The sequence below is a fragment of the Chinchilla lanigera genome, unplaced genomic scaffold, assembly GCF_000276665.1.
Source record: "Chinchilla lanigera isolate Chin_1 unplaced genomic scaffold, ChiLan1.0 scaffold00042, whole genome shotgun sequence".
In the NCBI taxonomy this organism is placed as follows: Eukaryota; Metazoa; Chordata; class Mammalia; order Rodentia; family Chinchillidae; genus Chinchilla; species Chinchilla lanigera.
In genome coordinates, this window is record NW_004955443.1 from 18,838,936 (window position 1) to 18,858,150 (window position 19,215).

General features: G+C 36.3%; 1 protein-coding gene across 5 annotated transcripts in view; it reads right to left on the reverse strand.

Moving 5' to 3' along the window:
* Positions 1–19,215, reverse strand: part of Rbpj (recombination signal binding protein for immunoglobulin kappa J region) — a 246,381-nt gene that overhangs the window by 55,875 nt on the left and 171,291 nt on the right. For 2 of the 5 annotated variants that reach the window (XM_013518084.1, XM_005392030.2), the window contains exon 2: positions 18,951–19,131. The exons of the other annotated variants lie outside the window; for them this stretch is intronic. In XM_013518084.1, the coding sequence (XP_013373538.1) occupies positions 18,951–18,967 (17 nt within the window). In that variant the 5' untranslated portion in view covers positions 18,968–19,131. The remainder of the gene's footprint in view (positions 1–18,950; positions 19,132–19,215) is intronic. 5 annotated transcript variants of the gene reach the window in all.

Here is a 19,215-nt window from a genome sequence, read left to right on the forward strand (position 1 = left end):
CTGGGGATCTAGCTCAGCGGCACAGCGCCTGCCCAGCAAGTACACGGTCGTGAGTTTGATCCCCGGTACAGGAAAAAAAAAAAAAAAAAGAAACTATGCAGATGCTACACCAGCCTAACTTCCATCAAACCATGATCAGTCAATTTTGTAAGCAGCCAAAATTCTTCATCGTCAGTGTGTATTATAAACAAATGGTCCCTGACTTACATGCTCCAAATGAGAATTTTTCAAGTCTACAATGGTACAGAAGTTACATTCATTCAGTAGAAACCACAGTTCAGATTTTTTACATTTGCTCTGTCCACTAGTATGTGGTACAATATTTTCTTCAAGTGCTTGGGAGTGGCAGCAAGTCACAGCTGCCAGTCAGCCCTATGATCACAAAGCTAAACAACCAATACTGTCTTGCCAAGCTGTATTAGGTAGGTTAGATGCATGAAATGTAATTCTGACTTATTTTCAACTTAAAGCAGATTTACCAGAAACTGCCACCTTGTTAGCTGACAGAGATCTGTACTTGAATTCACTAGTGGATTTGCCTTTTCAATCTTCCTTTCCAACAATAAACCACAGATCAAGGCACTTAACCAAGGAGAGCACTAATATAAGGTCTAATGCCCAAAGCAAAGACTCTGGTGAAGTTAAACTGTTTCAAGCCTATTGCCAAGAGAGGAAAACAAACAAATAAACAAAAGATGGCAATTCCCATTTTTAAAAACAAGTAAAAGAAAACAGTATGAATACCCTACATGAGTTAAAGAGAAAACAGTACAGTAAAATTGAGAATCAAAATTCTTATGGTCAGAACAGGGAAGAAACGTCCAAACCATTTCAGGTAATATCATCACATGATAAGGAAATTACTTTTTGCTTAATCCCCCAAATAATCCTTTTCTTTTAAATTGTAACTTACTTTCTGTTATCAAATGGCATACTACTAATGAACAAACTTACATCTGTGGTAAAGCCAAAACCACTCAAGAAGTGGTCTTAACCACAATTCAAAGCTTAAAAGATGGCTTTCTGCCAAAATGCATCTGAACCATTAATTTATCAACCTGCCTTCATACACTGCTTGGAACACAAGAGCAGACCAAGGAGCTAGTATCTGCTCTCTCAAGCCTCTCAAGAGGCTACGGGGCTCTGACAGCGGAATACACCACAAAGGGGCACAGGAGTTGATGTAAGATCTGACTACAAGCTTGAGTGGTATTTATCTGCAGCCTAATGTTTCCAGATCCATCAGAGCCTCTGCTCGAACATACAAGCAAAACGTTTGGAACCGAGGTTGGCCAGATCACCAAGCGGTGATTAAAAGCAGAGCATCAGTTTCTTATGGTGGCAAAACACTAGTAAAGGAGTTCAGGCCTTAAGGGTATAAGTGAAACTGACAGCAAACCTTTAGTTACTTGCTTACAGTTGACTTTAAAAATCACTAAAGTTAGAGGTCACACAGCTCAGCAACAGTGTCACTGGTGTCCCACTAGCTTTGCTGTAGGTAACACCACTAATATGTGAGTCGTGATGAGGGTTGCAGACGTTACAAAGACCAATTTTGTTGAAACCACAACTCTTCAACTAGGCCTTCGTGGGTGCCTGACAGGTGACCTCTTTGACATCAGGGGGCCAAAATTCTTACCTCCAGACCATGTGACTGCCCCCATTTTTTGAACATGAATCTTGTAAAGATTATATATGTGCAAACGCACCACTGATTTCATTTCCAGTCTCCTGCCCCTATGCTTTAAATTATCTTGCTGCATTATTTCATAAACCTCCCAACACTATCTGCAGGGAGGCAGATCTGAGATCCACTTGCCTTTCTCCACACTTGGCCGTCTGCATAAGCTCTTCCTCGAAGTTCTGTTTCAGTGGGAGGCACACTGAGCAATGAATGGGCAGTATCGTAACTGTGGGTGTCACTCAGGAAGCCAAGGATAAGGCCTCCAGTAGATGTGGACTTAACTTTCATAATCTGGCTCATTCAAATTATGTATTTACTTCTACATAACTGTTAATAATGTAAATATGCAAACCACAAAACTGTTATGTTACAGAGTTAATTTACTAGTTTACTGTCTAGTTATCAGGTTTAAATTAAATTTTAAGTTTTTCTGTAGAGATAAGCTCCACTGCAGCAATTTCTTAAAATTCTTCAGTCACTTCTGCACATGCATGTTCCTTAACCCACATAAGTCTGCCCTTCTCCACAGTACTGATATTCTGTACCTTCCTCCTCATTCTTGACTTTCACCACAAACAATTCAGTGACAAATGCCATTAACTACCTTTCTAAAAATCTGTCTTCATTTCCTGATTCCATAGTTAGATGAAAGTCTTATTGCCACCTATACCCATAACTTTCTATATTGTCCTCATACAGTAGAGAAAACAAATACCAACAGACAGAATATATCTACATATATATGCTTTCACTTAAATCTCATTATGAGCCAACATTTAATTATTAGATTATTTTTAATCTACAAAGCTGAAGCTCATAAAGTCACAAGGTACTACTTCTGATCACACATTGATCTACTGAGAATGAAGATAAAGAGTCCCACAGACAAATACATGAGGAAGCCATTCACAAATTACTTATCTTCCTTGCCTTCCCTCAAAAGACTTTTTCCTCTCTTCCCCTAACTCACTGGTACTGTCCGTTCACTTTTCCCATTAAGTAAACTACTCCTCATCTGGAAATTTATTTTGTTTCAGAAAAATTACTTATTATACTGTAAACTATTTCTAAGCAAACCAAGATTGTTGAATCCTGAGGATAAAATATAATTCAACCACAGAATATGATGAAAACTGTAAGACTAAACGAGGAAAATCTGTGTTAAAAGCTCTAGAGATCAATCAAACCCAGAATCTTTGAAGAATTATAAGTAACCTAGCAAAGAAGAAAACTGCAACCCATTTCCATAACAAACTTGACATGCAAAATGGATATTTTAGGATATATCATTTATGCTGGCCATCGTGCACTTTTGAGACATATGCTCAAAGTTACAAGCTTGAACAACTATAAAAGCAAGTAATATGTTAAAAAGGAACACAGGCACCAGAAACAAAAAACTATTATGAAATTGCAGCCTTAAATTATAGTATTATTTAGATCAACTATTTTTAAATGAACAAATTATAAACAGATCTGAAGTGCCTAAAAGGTTAATTCTGTAATGGAGGGAAAAAATATAAATGAGCTGGTATTAATGGAACAAATCTTACAATGAAAAGGGAACACTTTTACTAAGTCCAAATAGCTAAAGCAATGGTTAATTTCCTCACATGAGTGAAGTTATTTTTCCCATGAGAATGCCCCCACAAAGATACAGTGGTAAAGGTTACTATCTCTTGCTCAAAAAATAACAAATGCTCCTTACGAATCACGTTAACACTTTAAAAAAGTGGTAATTCCACTCTGGAAGCTGAGGCAGCAAGACTGCCAACTCAATGCTGATGTGGTCTACACAGGCCAGTCTGAATTATACTGCAAAATACTGTCTCCAGAAGAAAAGTGTTGATTCACATTTTCAGATCCTATGAAGAACTGCCATCATGTGCAGCTCTCAATAGACCTTATCAGTCCTTTCAGTGTCCTCTTGTTTAAAACTGATAGGAAAATTTGCATATACTGTGAGCAGATTTCCAACAATTTCAACAGGAAGTTCTTTATTGTAATAATAATCTACTAAATCATTATGTTTAAATCAATAATGTGTTTAACAAATTTGAAATATTAGTAGCTCTGGATGTGGAGAAAAATTTAAGATTAAGAAGGTATTAGTTCTAAGTATTGTATAAATCTGCACTTTTGGAATGAAAATCCAAATTGAAGGGAGCCATTCTTAATTTCTTCTTAATTACTGCTAAGGTTTGAATGTGTCCATCAAAGTCTTAGTGTTAGAAATATACTCTCCCAATGCAACAGTGTTAGGAGGTGGGGCCTACTGGGAGGTGGTTAGATCACAAAGGCTCAGTGCTCATGAATTCTTTAATACTGCTGTCTTCATGAATGGGTTGATGTTACTGGGGGAGTGGTTTTGATATAAAATCAAATTTGGCCCCCTCTCACACTCTTATATGTCCATGTGATACCTTCTACCATGTTATGACACAGAAAGAAAGAAGGACCTCACCATATGTGGCCCCTCAACCATGAATTTCTCGGCCTCCAGAACTATAAGAAATAAACCTTTAATTTAAAATTAATTACCTCCTCTGTGGTATTTTGTTACATCTGTCAATGCTTTGGTTTGGTTACAGTATTCCTCAAGAATTAATGTCATTCTGGTTTGGCCATTAGCTCCTTCTCTCCCCTACCCCAATTCCCAGTTCCGTGCCTCAACCCATCCCTGTCCCATCCACAATAAAGACCAGGCATAGGCGTGGGCTGAGGGGTACATATGCAGGGTTACTCTGCCTTGTCTTTCTATACAGTCAGTGCAAGAACATAGCCTATGTCAGTACTCAGAGGCCAACAAGCTCTATTTTGAAAGAGAAATACTATTATGCTGGGTCAGCTCTTTTAACTATGGACAACCTCCTAGGATTGAAGATTTATACTATTTTCATAGCCTCTTCCTCGTGACCCTTGTTGGTCAGCTCACTTCTTACTTGATCTGCTCTGTAACTCAAAATTGACCTCGTTCAATATTTACATTATTGTTATTCCTTTGCAAGCAGAATGCAAATTCCTTTGTTCAAGTTGCAAGTAATAAGGAGGGAGGGAAAGAAAGAGTGAGAAGGGGGCTTGGGAGTACAAAGAGGGGATAGAGAACAAATAGAGAGAGAGAACGTTGGAGTCAAGGGAGCAGGAACAAAAGACAGAAGAGAAAAATGACTCTTTGAAGGAGTATAGAGCCACCAAGTCAAAGAGAAACAAAAGAGAGCACTGGAGGATCTGGTGGCCATAAAAGGGCAATTGTCTACCTCCCACCAAACCAAATCTGGTCAGTCCCAGTATGGAAATGTTTTAGCTAGAATATACAAGTTTTCTTCTGTGAATATAAGCACAGATCATAATCTGTCTTTCCCTATAAATTCCCACTTGGATATTCATTCCTTATGAGAAAAATCTGTTGAATTATTATGTTAACTATTTCTTTGTTTCCTCAAAGTCCAGGTCTTCCTAACCAAAAATGAACAAGATATCAACAAACCACTTCAGCACCTTAACAGTTGTTCTATAGCTTTGGTCTCCACATCTGTGAAATGGGAATGCTACACAGCTGGTGTGGCATGTGAGTTAATTAATGCAAAATACTTGCTAAGGAATCCCTCAAGCATACTTAGATTTTTCAGACTTGAGAACTCTCACAAGAGTTCAATGATGACAAATTTGTAAATACTTCCTTATACATCTAGTCTTTCTCTCCACTTGTAAATTAAGAGACTGGTAAGTGTGTGGCCCATTGGTCATCCACAGGACAGATGCATGTCTCAAAAACCTAGTACTACCAAAAATGTATTCATCTGACAAAAATTTACTGAGTACTTGCTATTCAATATCATGGGGCCATAAACAAAACCTGTTAATGAGGCAAAAGTAGCAGATTTGGAAACTATGGCAAAGATTAAAAATCGGCTCCTGTCATAGGGATAGACTGGGTATTTCAAATGTGAATGCTTGCAGTGGACACTACTGCTCAAACCACCTTTACTTCACAAATATGAAAAAAAACAACAACAACAACAAATATGCATGCTACCTACCTCTGCCCCATCTCTGATCCACGTTAAAATTTTTCACTCAGAAATTTTTCTAAAGGAATTTCAACAATAAAGGAACTACAATAAGGCTAAATGGAATGTATATTAGATTAATCTAACTGCTTAGCTACTATCATCACCACCAACACACACAGAACACATCCTTGATCATCTTCATCACTACTATTGTGATAAACAAAAGAGCCTTCAATCAAAGTAAATGCTTTTTTTTTTTTAAAGATTTCTATTCTACCTTCCCATTCTAAGTTTAGCCCAGGATTACTCATAACAATTAGGGGGTAGGAAGAAAAAGGAAGGTCCTCATGATCATGATTTCCAGAGTAGCGGGTTTACAGTTTACACTTTTAAATATTATATGCCAACATGATAATTGTAAAAGCAACTCTCAAAACCTGGTCCAGAAGGTCACTTAAGGTCGACATCATCTTACTTCATAGCTCCCCCTCAATGGGCTAAGAGAGACTCACAATGTTCACTAGTCACTAATGAAAACTGTTCCTCACCTAAGCAACAGGGTAGGCATTTTGAAGAAAGAATGAACACAGCTTCCTGTTCATTTACAAGCTCTTTTCATAATGACCTAGCTGTTTCATAGTGTAAGTAAGAAAACAAAGTGACTTCACTCTATTTTCTAAAAGAATATATTTTTCTCATTCCTTGATTTTCCTGACAGGTACCACTGGCATACCACATTTCACTTTTGCAATTAGGTTCATATTTGAGTACTCTATTAAGAAATATGACAGATTTCACAGACTTCCAAAACAGTGTGAGATATTTGTTCAAAGTAATGAGATAATTTGTTTAAACCTTTCTTTAAAATGTGTTTATTTATTTAGTTATTTATTTTGGTTTTTTGAGACAGGATCTCTCCAGGCTGACCTCGAACTCGTGGTGAACTTATTTCAGCCTCCTGGGTACTAGGATTACAAATGTGTGCCACCTGGCTTTAAAACATTTTTAAAGTTTTATTATATTCAGAATTTAAAACATTTTTTGAAAAACAGTCTCACAGCAGCTAATCTTCATTCCTGGAGGGAGATTTTGACTTGTCTTTAATAACCAAGTATTCAAAAGTCATGCTTCATAATGAGTGTAGTAACTTATGCTCTTTCTTCTAATCTTAGATGTGGAATTGGGGTGCTGCCTTTAGCTACTAATTTCAATTTGCAGCTAAACCAGAATGTACTCTCCTTTTAAACTATGCACCAGGAGAAAAAAATCTAGCGAAAGAAAAGGACACAGCTCTGAAGAAACAAATGCCATCTCATTGCTCCCAACAGCATAATCAGCATATACATAGTGATGATGAAGCAGATAAAAAAACATGATCAAGGGGAAAAAAAAAAAGAATCAGTCCTCTTAAAATGAAGACCCAAGCAGTGCTACTGAAAAGTATAATGAACTGGACAGTCTGGGAGCAGGCAAAGAGCAGTTGGTGGATAGAAGGAGTTTAGGTAAACAGAGTAACAGAAGAAGCAGAGACAGAGAGACAGAGAGACAGACAGAGAGAGAGAGAGAGAGAGAGAGAGAGAGAGAGAGAGTACACACCTGCACGAGAGTATGTGTGTACTTGTAATCCCAGCATCCAGGAAGCAAGCAGAAGTTTGACACCAGCCTGGGTTACACAGTGAGTTCAAGGCCAGCCTGAACTACATGGTAAGATCCTGTCTCAACCAAAAAGAAAAGTAACAGAAGAAATTCAAAATTCTTTCCTACTTCAAATGCGTATGCTCTCATTCACTACCTCCACCACTAACAACATATGCCTGCACACATTTGGACAAGACAAGCAACACTCAAGACAGTTAACTGAGGTTATTACACTATCTTCTATAATTTCAAAATATGGTTTCTAAAGAATACAGCATACCCAATTCAGAGAAGAGAACTATGTACTTTAACTCGGTTTCCAAGAACTCACAAAGATGAATTATGCTTATTATCTTTTGTCTTCCTCTTTTGGCAAGGAAAGCTTCCATTTTTTTCAACTCCCAAGTGTAGAAAGCTAATGTACAAATTCCATTGCTATGAAACAATTTACCAGAAATCTTCATACTCTTTTTGTTTTCTAAGGAGGAAGAAACTATATTTTAGATATACTTTTAAAACATGTGTGCTGATACTGCCCTCCTTTGAAGTCTTATTTAAAAATATTCACCAGAAACTGTGATCATCCTCATTTGTTCAAGAAAACAAAATATCTGCTGTTATGAGAAGATTGTGATAGCCTAGAAAAATAGAAGTTTAACTATTATCAAAATCCTCACAAAAACAAAAGCTTTAAAATTTGATTACCTTAAATATTTGTAATGTATATGAGAGATGCTTAATTTTTATAACATTGAACTTATCTTCTGAATTAAAAGTAGTACCTGTTAAATGGACAAATGTACACATAAGCACGGGTTTCAGTGTGTATCACCAATTTTTTTTAATTTTTAACTATATGATACACTTCCATCAATGCAAATATCTCTACAACTAAGAAGTATTATAAATTTAACTATAAGCATTTTAAATTTACTAAAGCAAACAAACACACAGCAGGGGGAAAAAAAAGGTTTCATACCTAATTATCTATTTCTTGCCATTAATTTGGTAATACCTATCTTAGCTGACGGCTTTTCTGCCTGAAAAATGTGTCAATAAGACAGTTTCACAGAGCTTCCCAGTTGGTCATTACTAAAACTTAGGTCTCTGAGACCTAAGACTTACACATACTTTTGAAACTAAAATTTTAAAAAACTATAGTGAGCCATGGTAATCTCAGCACTCAGAAGGATAGCCAGGAGTTCAAGGCCAGCCTAGACTACACAGTGAGTACAAGTTCAGCCTACACTACATAGCAATACCCCATCTCAAAAAAACCAAAAAACAAAACAAAATAATCTATATTGTATTATATTTCCTATTCTGTTCTTTTCCATTTAATATAATGGGGAGACTTATTAACTCCAGAATATGCTAGCACTGGTCATTTGAAACCAACCCACCTAAGGGTTAATAAACACCAAGAGACATGCCAACAAGCAAAATAAGAGATCATTACTTAATAAAACAGCCTCAGTTAACACCACTCAAAAGCTACTACTGTTAGGCTCTCCACTTCTACTCCCTAGATAATCTCCTATAATAACCTTTATTTCAAACAAAATAGATGAAAAGGGACTCTTGAAAGTGATGTAGAGGATATGGTATACCATTAGAAACCACAAACTGGAACTTTTCCTGCTCACTTAATTTTTAGCAAGGCAAAACAACACAGAATTAATACCACTTAATAAAAAGAACTACAACTTTTTGGCCAGATCCTCATGGATTCACTGCCAAATTCCACTTTAGAGATCTAACACAAATGCTCCTCAAACTCTTTAATGAAACTGAAAGGGAAGGAGTATGATTCCTGATAGCTAGCATTACCCTGGTTCCAAAACCAAACAAGGACCCAACCAAAATAGAGACCTATAGGCAATCTCTTTAGTGAATACAGACAAAAAAATCCTCAAAAAGATACTGGCAAACAGAATGCAAGAAGTCATAAAAAGAAATCACATATCCCTGACCAAGTAGGAGTCATCCCAAGAATAAAAGGATGGTTCAACATACACAAATCAATAAATGCAATACACCACATAAACAGAAGCAAGGACAATAACCACATGATCATCTCAACTGATGCAGAAAAAGCCTTTAAAAACCCAACATCCATTCATGATTTAAAAAAAAAAAAACCCTAAAGAAAATATAGAATGACCTTCTCCCAATCTAATAAAAGCCATTTTATGATAAAACAATGGTCAACATAATATTAAATGGAGAAAAGCTGAAAGCTTTTCCTCTAAAATCAGAAACAAGACAGAGATGTGTGCTAGCACCACTTTGGTTCAATATAGTTCTTGAAACATTAGCAACAGCAATCAGCAAGAGATAAAAAGAAAAGAGATATACACAGGAAAGGAAGAAGTCACACTATCATTATTTCCAGATGACATGATCCTCTATATAGAAGATCCAAAACATCCCACCCAAACATTCCTAGATATTTAGCCAAATTCAGTAGTATAACAAGATACAAAGCCAACACACACACACACACACACACACACACACACACACACACACACACACACATTCACACTCAGATAAAATCAAGTGTTCCTACACATCAATAGTAAACTCACCCAGAAATTAGGGAAACAATGCCTTCCCCAATAGCATCAAGAAAAATTAAACCTAACCAAGGAAGTAAAAGACCTCTGCAATGAAAACTATAGTACTCTGAAAAAATGATTGAAGGGGATATCAGAAAATAAGGAGATATCCTATCCCTTGGATAGGTAGAACCAATATAATTCAAAAAACCATACTTCCCAAACTAATATAGAGATTTAACACAATCTCAATCCATTCTTCACAGAACTAAACAACCTTAAAATTCATACAGATCCAGAAGAGACCTATAGTAACAAAAGCAAGCTTGGGCAACCAGAGTACAACCTACACTTAAAGTTATACTACAAAAGTACTGTTATAGCTGTGTCTAGATATCCCTCCAAAGCCTCATGGGGTCACAGGTGGGGCTTTTCAGAGGCGGCTGGATCTAGGGCGTATGATGCGGGATCAAGGTGTGTGATTAAATTACTCCACTGATTGGTTTGGCATAATTCTGGGTAGAATTAAGGGTGCCCCACACCTGGATGAGTGCTACCCACCCTAAGAGTGTGTAGCCTAGATAAAATATAAGGAACAGAAAGAGGGTCCCTGTTTGTGGCTTGCTTGCTGCCTTCTGTCTGCAGTGCTTTACCATGGACTGTTCACTTGCTGTGATGCCTTTCTGTCATGCCACCTTGCGCTGGAGCCAGCCAACTATGAATTAAAACCTCTACAAACTGTGAGCTAAATAAATCTTTCGTCTCTTATGGGTATTGGGTATTTTGTCTCAGCAATGAGAGAAACCTAAGACAGGTACAGTGATTTAAAAAAAAAAAAAAAAAAAAAAAAAAACCCAGCATATTACTGGCCATAAAACAGACACATGGATACTGAAACAAAATAGAGGATGTAGAAACAACTCCAGATACATTCAGCTACCTGATCTTTGACAAGAGGACCAAAAACTTACACTGAAAGACATCATCTTTAAAAACAAATGGTGGGTGATCACCCAAGATGGCAGAGTAGTAAGCAGTAGAGAAAAGAGCCTCTCTGAATGTTACCAGCCAGGTGCTGGAATGTGAGGAAAATAAGAGGTAGAGAAGTGGGTCCCCTGAATCCAGGAAGGATCTGAGGCACAAAATGAAGCCCACAGAGAGTGAAAGAAAACTTCAAAGAAGAGGAATAAGGTAGCTGGTGGAACTTTCTCCCCTCTCACTGTGCAAGAGGTGCCGTTCAAACCTCCAGACACACAGTGACTATTGGTGACCCTAGAGGACTCCACAGAGAAACGCAGCAGTGGAGGGGGGCAGCAAATGTGAAGGACTGCACTAGCTCATGGTGAGTGCTGAGGGCTCAGTCATCCCATGCAAGAAAGCAATAGGCTGGAAGCCATCTTGGAGAGAAGCCAACTGAGCTCCGAACTCAGAGCAGCTGCCAGCTCCACCTAGCAGCTCCCAGCTGGGCTCAGGCCCGGAGAAGGTGCACTGATGGCTGCAGGCTGAAAGAATCTGGTCTAGGGCAGAAGATATAGGCTGTCTAACCCTTTCCACCACCCTGCCAAAAAGCTACCGCTGGTTTGCAGAGATAGATCAGCATGAATTTGGACTCTGTCTACACACATTTTCTACCAGTGACAGCAGAGACACACCTGGAAGTGGACTTTTTCCCCCTTTCTTGTTTGTTTTTTGTTGTTATTCTGGTTTTGTTTCTATTTTTTGTTTTGTTTTGTTTTGTTTTGTTTTGTTCTGTTTTTTTCTCCATCATTTGATCTTGTTTTTATATGAGTATAACTGTGGTTTCGAGCCTCTTTGTGGTTCTTGGTCTGCTCTTTTTATCTCTTCCTTCTCTTTCCTTCCAGTCTTCTGCACCAGTTTCTCAAAGTTAGCGTGATCCCACTTTGTTCTCCTGACTTCTAATCTCTTCTTCTACCTCTCTCTTTTTTCCCTGACCCTTTTTAAATTTGAACTCCTGAGAGTAAAACTGACATTAAGGACATATATACTCATATAATTTTCTGGTCTGTTAGAGATTTTGTTATATAACTACAAATCTAGTTCACACAGTTAAAAAAATCCACAGACTGAAAGTCAGAGGATGGAAAACAATACTCCATGTGACAGGAACCTGAAAGAAAGTAGGAGTAGGTCTTGTATTTACAGACATAGTGAATTTCAAGCAAAGACTGATTAACAGAGAAAAGGTCACTACATCCTTGTAAAGGGAACAATCCAAGAGGAAGAGATAAGAATCATAAATATATATACAACAAATACCAGTGCACCCAACCATATAAAACAAATATTAACAGACATGAAAAATCAAATAAGCACTAATACTATTGTATTGGGGGATCTCAGTACCCCACTGTCACAAAAAGACAGAGCAACTAGACAAAAAAAAAAAAAAATCAACAATGAAATATTAGAACTGAACCAAACTTCTCAAAAAACAGACTTAGTAGATGTTTGCAGCATGTTCCACCCCACATCAAAATACACATACTTCTCAGCTGCACACAGAACATTCTCCAAAACAGGCCACATACTAACTCAAAGAACATGTTTAAGTAAATGCAAAGGAACTGAAATTATTCCATGTACGTTATCAGCCCATAGTGCAATGAAATTGGAAATCAATGTCAAAAAAATCCACAAGAACTTCATAAACATGGAAATTAAATAACACCCTCTGGAACAACCAATGAGTCACAAATGAAATTAAAGAAGCAATTAGTTTCTGCAATTAAATGATAATGACAATACAACATACCAGAACTTATGGGACAAACTGAAAGCATTCCTAAGAGGGAACTCTATAGCAGTGAATACCCGTATCAGGAAAACAGAACAAGTGCAAATAAACAACTTAATGGTGACTCTCAAACTTCTACAAAAAAAAGAGGAGATTAAGCCAAAAGCTCATACAAGAAATTAAAGCACTGGAGACTAAGAAAACAATACAAAGAATTAATGAATTGAAGATGTGGTTCTTTGAAAGATTAAATAAAACTGACAAATTTTTATCCAATCTTATCAAAAAGGGAAAAGAAGACTCAAATCCATGGAATTAGGAATGAAAAGGATGAAACCACACAGACCCTGAAGAAATCCAGAAGATCATCTACACCCACTTTGAAAACTTATATTCTAATAAGATGGAAAATGCAGAAGGGACAGATTCCTAGATACATATGAATTATCAAAGCTGAATCAAGATATAAAAATCCTAAACAACCAGTATCAATGAAATTGAAGACAGTAAAAAACCTACCAACAAAGAAAAGCCCAGGCCCTGATGGATTCACTACTGAATTTTCCAAGAACTTTATAGAAGACCTAACACCAGTACTGCTCAAACTCTTTTAATAAAATTGAAAGGGTTGCAATATTCCAAAATTCATTCCTGGAAGCAAGCATTACCCTGATACCAAAATTGGAGAAGGACCCAACCAAGAAAGATAACTACAGGCCAAGCTTCCTAATGAACATAAATGCAAAAATCCTCAATAAGATACTGGCAAACACAATGCAGCATATCATCAAGAGATTATACACTATGACCAAGTGAGATTCATCCCAGGGATTCAGGGATGGTTTGACATATGTAAATCAATAAATGTAATACACCATATTAACAGAGCAAAGGACAAAAATCGTATGATTGGAGCCAGGCATGGTAGCTCATACCGATAATCCCAGCACTCAGGAGGCCGAGGTAGGAGGATCATTGAAAGTTTGAGGTCAGCCTGGGCTACAAAGTGAGCTCAAGGGCAGCCTGAACTGCATAGTAAGACCCTGTCTCAATATAATAGAAAAAAGAAAAAAAAAATCATATGATCATCTGAATAGAGGCAGAAAAAGCTTTTGACAAAGTCCAGCACCCATTCATGATAAAAAACCTATAGAAAATAAGAATAGATGCTCTTTATCTCAATCTGATAAAAGCCATCTATGACAAACCAACATTATACTAAATATGTTAGCCAACATTATACTAAATGGACAAAAACTGAAAGCTTTCACTCTAAAATGAGGAACAAGACAAGGACGTCCCCTGTCCCCACTCTTTGCGCATCTATTTTTGTTGCTGCTGTTGTTCTGGCGCCAGGAATCAAACTCATGACCTCACACTTGCGAGGCAGGCGCTGTGCCACTGGGCTATATCCCAGTCCCCAGGGGTCTGTTCCCACTCTTTATTCAACATAATCCTGGAAACTTTAGCCAGAGCAACTAGACAAGAGAAAGAAATAAAAGGAACAATGATAGGAAGAAGTTAAATTATCATTATTTGTAAATGACATGATACTTCACATAGAAAACCCCAAAAACCCCACAAAAAAACTGCTAGATTTAATGAGTAAATTCATTCAGTAGCATAGCTGGATACAAAGTCAACACTGAAAAATCAATAGCCTTCCCGTACATGAATAACAAACTCACTGAGAGAGAAATTAGGGAAACAACACCTTTCATAATAGCATCCAAAGAAATGAAATACCTAGAAATCAGTCTAACAAAGGATGTAAAAGACTTCTACATTGAAAACTACAGTACTCTGAAACTGGTGCGACCACTGTGGAAATCAGTGTGGAGAGTCCTCAAAAAACTAGGATTGGAGGTCCCACTTGACCCAGCTATTCCTCCACTGGGTATCTTCCTAGAAGAATTAAAAACATCATACCACAACGATGTATGTGCACCCATGTTTATAGCAGCACAATTTGTACTAACCAAATCTTAAAAACAACCCAAATGTGCATCAACTGAGGAATGGATAAAAAAGATGTGGTCTTTTTATACAATGGAGCACTACTCAGCCATAAATAAACTTAAAACTTTTATAGGTAAAAGGATGCAACCTGACACCATACTCATAAGTGAAATAAATCAGACTCACATGTGCAAACATCAGATCGTCTCCCTAGCGTGAGAAGCTGAAAGAGTAAGATCCAAAACGTGCACCAGATATTGTAAAATGGGAGGAAACTATTTAAAAGGAAAGAGAAACTGGGATGGGGAAAAAGAGAAAAGAAAGAAGGGGAAAGCCAAAAAAAAATTTAAAAATAAAAAAAAGTATATATATATATATATATATATATGATAGTTAAGACAGTTATACTACTAATTTCTCTTAGTTCACTGAAAAGAAAGGTTTGTGCTAATATTGCTTGGACAACTAAATGCCTAGGGCCAGAGATATAGCTCAGTGGCACAGTGCCTGCCTGGCAAGAGCAAGGTCCTGAGTTATATTCCCAGTATCAACAACAAAAAAAATTAAATGCCTATATCTTATACTCTGAGTAACTAACTTAAAGATAACAACATGCAATGTATTTACCATTGCTACCCTCCTATTGTCTTGTTTTGAAATTTTGCATTTTTCTCTTTAAAATAAAAACATAAATAAATACAAACAAACAAACAAATCGTGCTCACTGGCTATCCACATGCCAAAGACTGACTCGAGATCTGTATCTCTCACCATTTACTAAAGTGAAGTCCGAACGGATCAAAAATCTAAACATTGAAACAGAAATGCTTAACCTGCTGAAGATAAAACAGGTAAAACTCTTGGAAGACAAGACAAAGGTATAAGCAAGGACTTTCTCAACAGAACTCCAATTGCACAAGAATACTAAGAATCAACAAATAAGATCATATCAAATTTAAAAGGTTCATCGCCTTTTTAAAGAAAAAGAAACCGCCAAAAGCGTAAAGAAACAACCTACAGAACGGGTTTTTGCCACCTATTCATCAGAAAACAAATATCTAGAATATATATAGAACTCAAAAAAATTAAAAGGCCAAAAACAAAAGACCCAATCAAAAATGGGCAACCAAATTAATAGACTTTTCTCAAAAGAAGTATGAATGGCCAATAAATATAAGAACAAATGTGCAATACTGCTGGCCATTAGAGAAATACAAATTAAAACAAAACTGAAATTACATCTTCAGAAAGAATGGTTATCACCAAGAAATGAGTAATAAATTTAGTGAGGCTACAGAAGGGAAAGAAGGAAACTTCTACCTTGTTGGTGGGAATGTAAACTGATAAAATCACTCTGGAAATCAGTACAGAGATTGCTCTAAAACTAGAAATTTCATTTGACCCATCTAGTCCCCTCTGTAGGTATCTTCCCAAACAGGTTAAAGACATATTTACACAACACAATGAGATAGGTATAACCATACTCATTGCAGCACAATTCACAGTAACTAAATCTTAGAAGCAGCCTATATGTCCATCAGCAAATGAAAGGATAAAGAAAATGTGGCACTTACGCACAATTGAGTACTACTCTGCATAAAGAAGGATAAACTTGAACCATTTGTAGGAAAACATATGCACAAAATGGACCTCATCGTGTTAAGTGAAATAAATCAGACACATAAGCTTATACAGCACGTGGTTTGTCTTACATGAGAAACACAAATATAAAGAGCAAAATAAAAGACAATGGAGGGGTTCTTAGAGTTCTTGGTTTTTTAATCAAAACACTGATTTTATTTCTGTACTTTATGACAGCTTTTTAAAAAATCTTTATAGATTTTATTCTCTCTTCATGTTTATATTAGTTCGTATTTTTGTCAAGTAAGTCAGCCTTTGGATTGGGGGGCACCACTTCTGAGCAACTGTAACTATAGGAGGCATATACTTAGTGAAACTAAACAATTAACCCAATCGGTTTCAACATAAATGTGCATATTTTTATTTTAATCTTTCTAAAAACTGAAACAAATTTTTTTTAAAAAGCAATATATTATTTTCTATATGCAGTACACTCATATTCTCTAATTCTAAGACATGCTTCAAGGCTGGTCATAACCCACTAAATCCATTTCTTGTCCCTGTATTAAATGGGCTGACAGCCAGAAAAAAAAAAGTGAATAAATAAATGGCCTGAAAACTGCAATTTGAAAAGTACAGCTTTAGAGAACACAAAAATCATCCTTGCAGAATAGAAGGCCATAGATAAGTTACAAATGTCTAATGGCCACCTCTTTCATTGATGAGAAAAAAGTCAAAGAATTAAAAACATCAAATAACGATGGGTTACTTTACTCTGTGAAGACCACAGAAAAAAACTCAAGTGTCAGTACAGGAAAAAACAAAATAGTACCCCCTCCCAAAATAGAAATTCTAATTTGGTATTTAATGCTCAACACTATCATTGTCAATCTATCACTGATTCCTACATGCACAACTCTAGACTAACCATTTGTGTGCAATCACTTAGCAATGTCAGGTATGCAAACTGAATGATTATATACTTATGCTATTATATTTCCATATATACATTGATATTTTTAAGTCATTCTTACTATCTGTCAAGATAATAAAGTTAGCATTAGATATGAATCATAGGTTATCTGATCCTTAAATTTTTAACCACAAACTTGTAAACTTTCAATAAGAACAGTGGTTGGAAGCTAGGCATAGCAGTACCACACATGCCTGTAATCCAGTACTCTGAAAGGCTGAAGGAAGAACACAAGTTTGAGCCTAGCCTGAGCAACTTAGTAACTTAACAAGAACTTGTGTCAAAATAAAAAATTTTAAAAGGGCTGGAAATGTAGCTCAGTACAAAAGTCCCAGGTTCAATCACCAGTTCTGCAGGAAAAAAATTAAAAAGTTGGCGGTTGCAAACTCTGGCTGTGTGTCCTCTCTGGAGTTCAAACCAAACAAACAGAGGCTAAAATACTAGCCCAGGAAGAAATTTTCAGCTTAAAGTAACAAGTACTATAAAGAAATATATTCTATAAACAATGCACGGTACACTATCTTAAACCATTATGTTTGAAAATGCCTTTTTTGGCAGGCAGATACTACTATATGCAGATATAAAATTCTGGGTTGAAATCAATGATTGCTTTGGCTAAAAAGCAGATGACTCTACCTTGGAACATGACTAGACTGTCATTATGGACTAGATTTTAATACAAAAGTTTGTCTTAGCCTTAAAAATTAAATTCCATTAAAGAATTTAAGGTAGGATCATGACGAAAGGACCTTAACATAAGATAGCCTGAAAAAAGCTGTACCACAATATTTCTATTCAATTTTTTACCCATTACTTAAACTTCTACTTTCCCAACATATTTCCCTTATTACCTAAAAGGTAAATAATTCTTTATGTAACATAATGAATTCAGCATTCTGAGTTGATCCACTTCTATAGTTCTTGAAAAGTTTTAGTAGCAACCATAGTAAAAAATTAGGTTTCTAAAATTTCAAATTTAGAAAGTTCTAACTATATTACTCAGGTAAATTTTATGCATATAAAAAGCTAAAGAATTTCTGGTGACTAAATTTATTATGAAGCCTAAAATTATCATTTCTAAAAAAAAAGAATTATCATTCCTAGTAACAACAGCAAAACTATATATAACACATAAGTATCAGCATACACAGACAGACAATAGTCACAAAATTATTTTTGAAATCATTCATTTTCATCTAAATGAAAATACTTTGTGAAAGAAAAACTGTACTAGAAATGGCCCACATAAGAATTATTTTGTTGGTCACATGAATACTCCAACTTTGTGAAGCATTTATACAACTGGTTCTAATCCAGGCTACCATGAACTGACAGCACTGCTGAGAATTACTCCATGATGTAAATCAGAAAGATAACTACAGACTAAGACATGAGTAATCTTTGGAGTATTTGCTGAAAGAAATTATAACCCATTACTATTAAAACCAAAGGAAAATATTTACCCCATGTCTTCCATAACTTTAACTCAAAAGGAGAAAAAAAAAATTGAACATAAAACGTGACACTTAGGGGCTGGGGATTTAGCTCAGCGGCAAAAGCGCCTGCCTGGCAAGCGCAAGGTCGTGAGTTCGGTTCCCGGTACCGGAGAAAAACCAAAAAAAAAAAAAAAACGTGACACTTTAAATGTAAAATACCCCATAAATCCATAATTACATCTGCAATCTTAAATTTAAAGTATCTTAAAATATGCAATACTTAAATATAGAGTCGTGAGTGTTCATTCTACTCATGACCTTAGGTTCACTGGGGGAGTTCTAAAGCATACCTTTTAATCCACGCCATGGTACTTCAAGAACATGTTAAGGTAAGTCACAGCTTGGAACACTTCGATGCACCTCAAAACACCTCAGCCAGTATCTGTATCACTCTCCTTTTCTTTTGAGATCATAATGGTTCCGAAGAACTACAATGCTTCCATTTGAATGATAGTCTCATAATTTCAACGACTTAAAAACAAAAACAAAAAATAAGGACTTAAGTGTTGATATGTTAAGCCACTAGTGCACTGTGTCAACTGCTGCCATGACTAA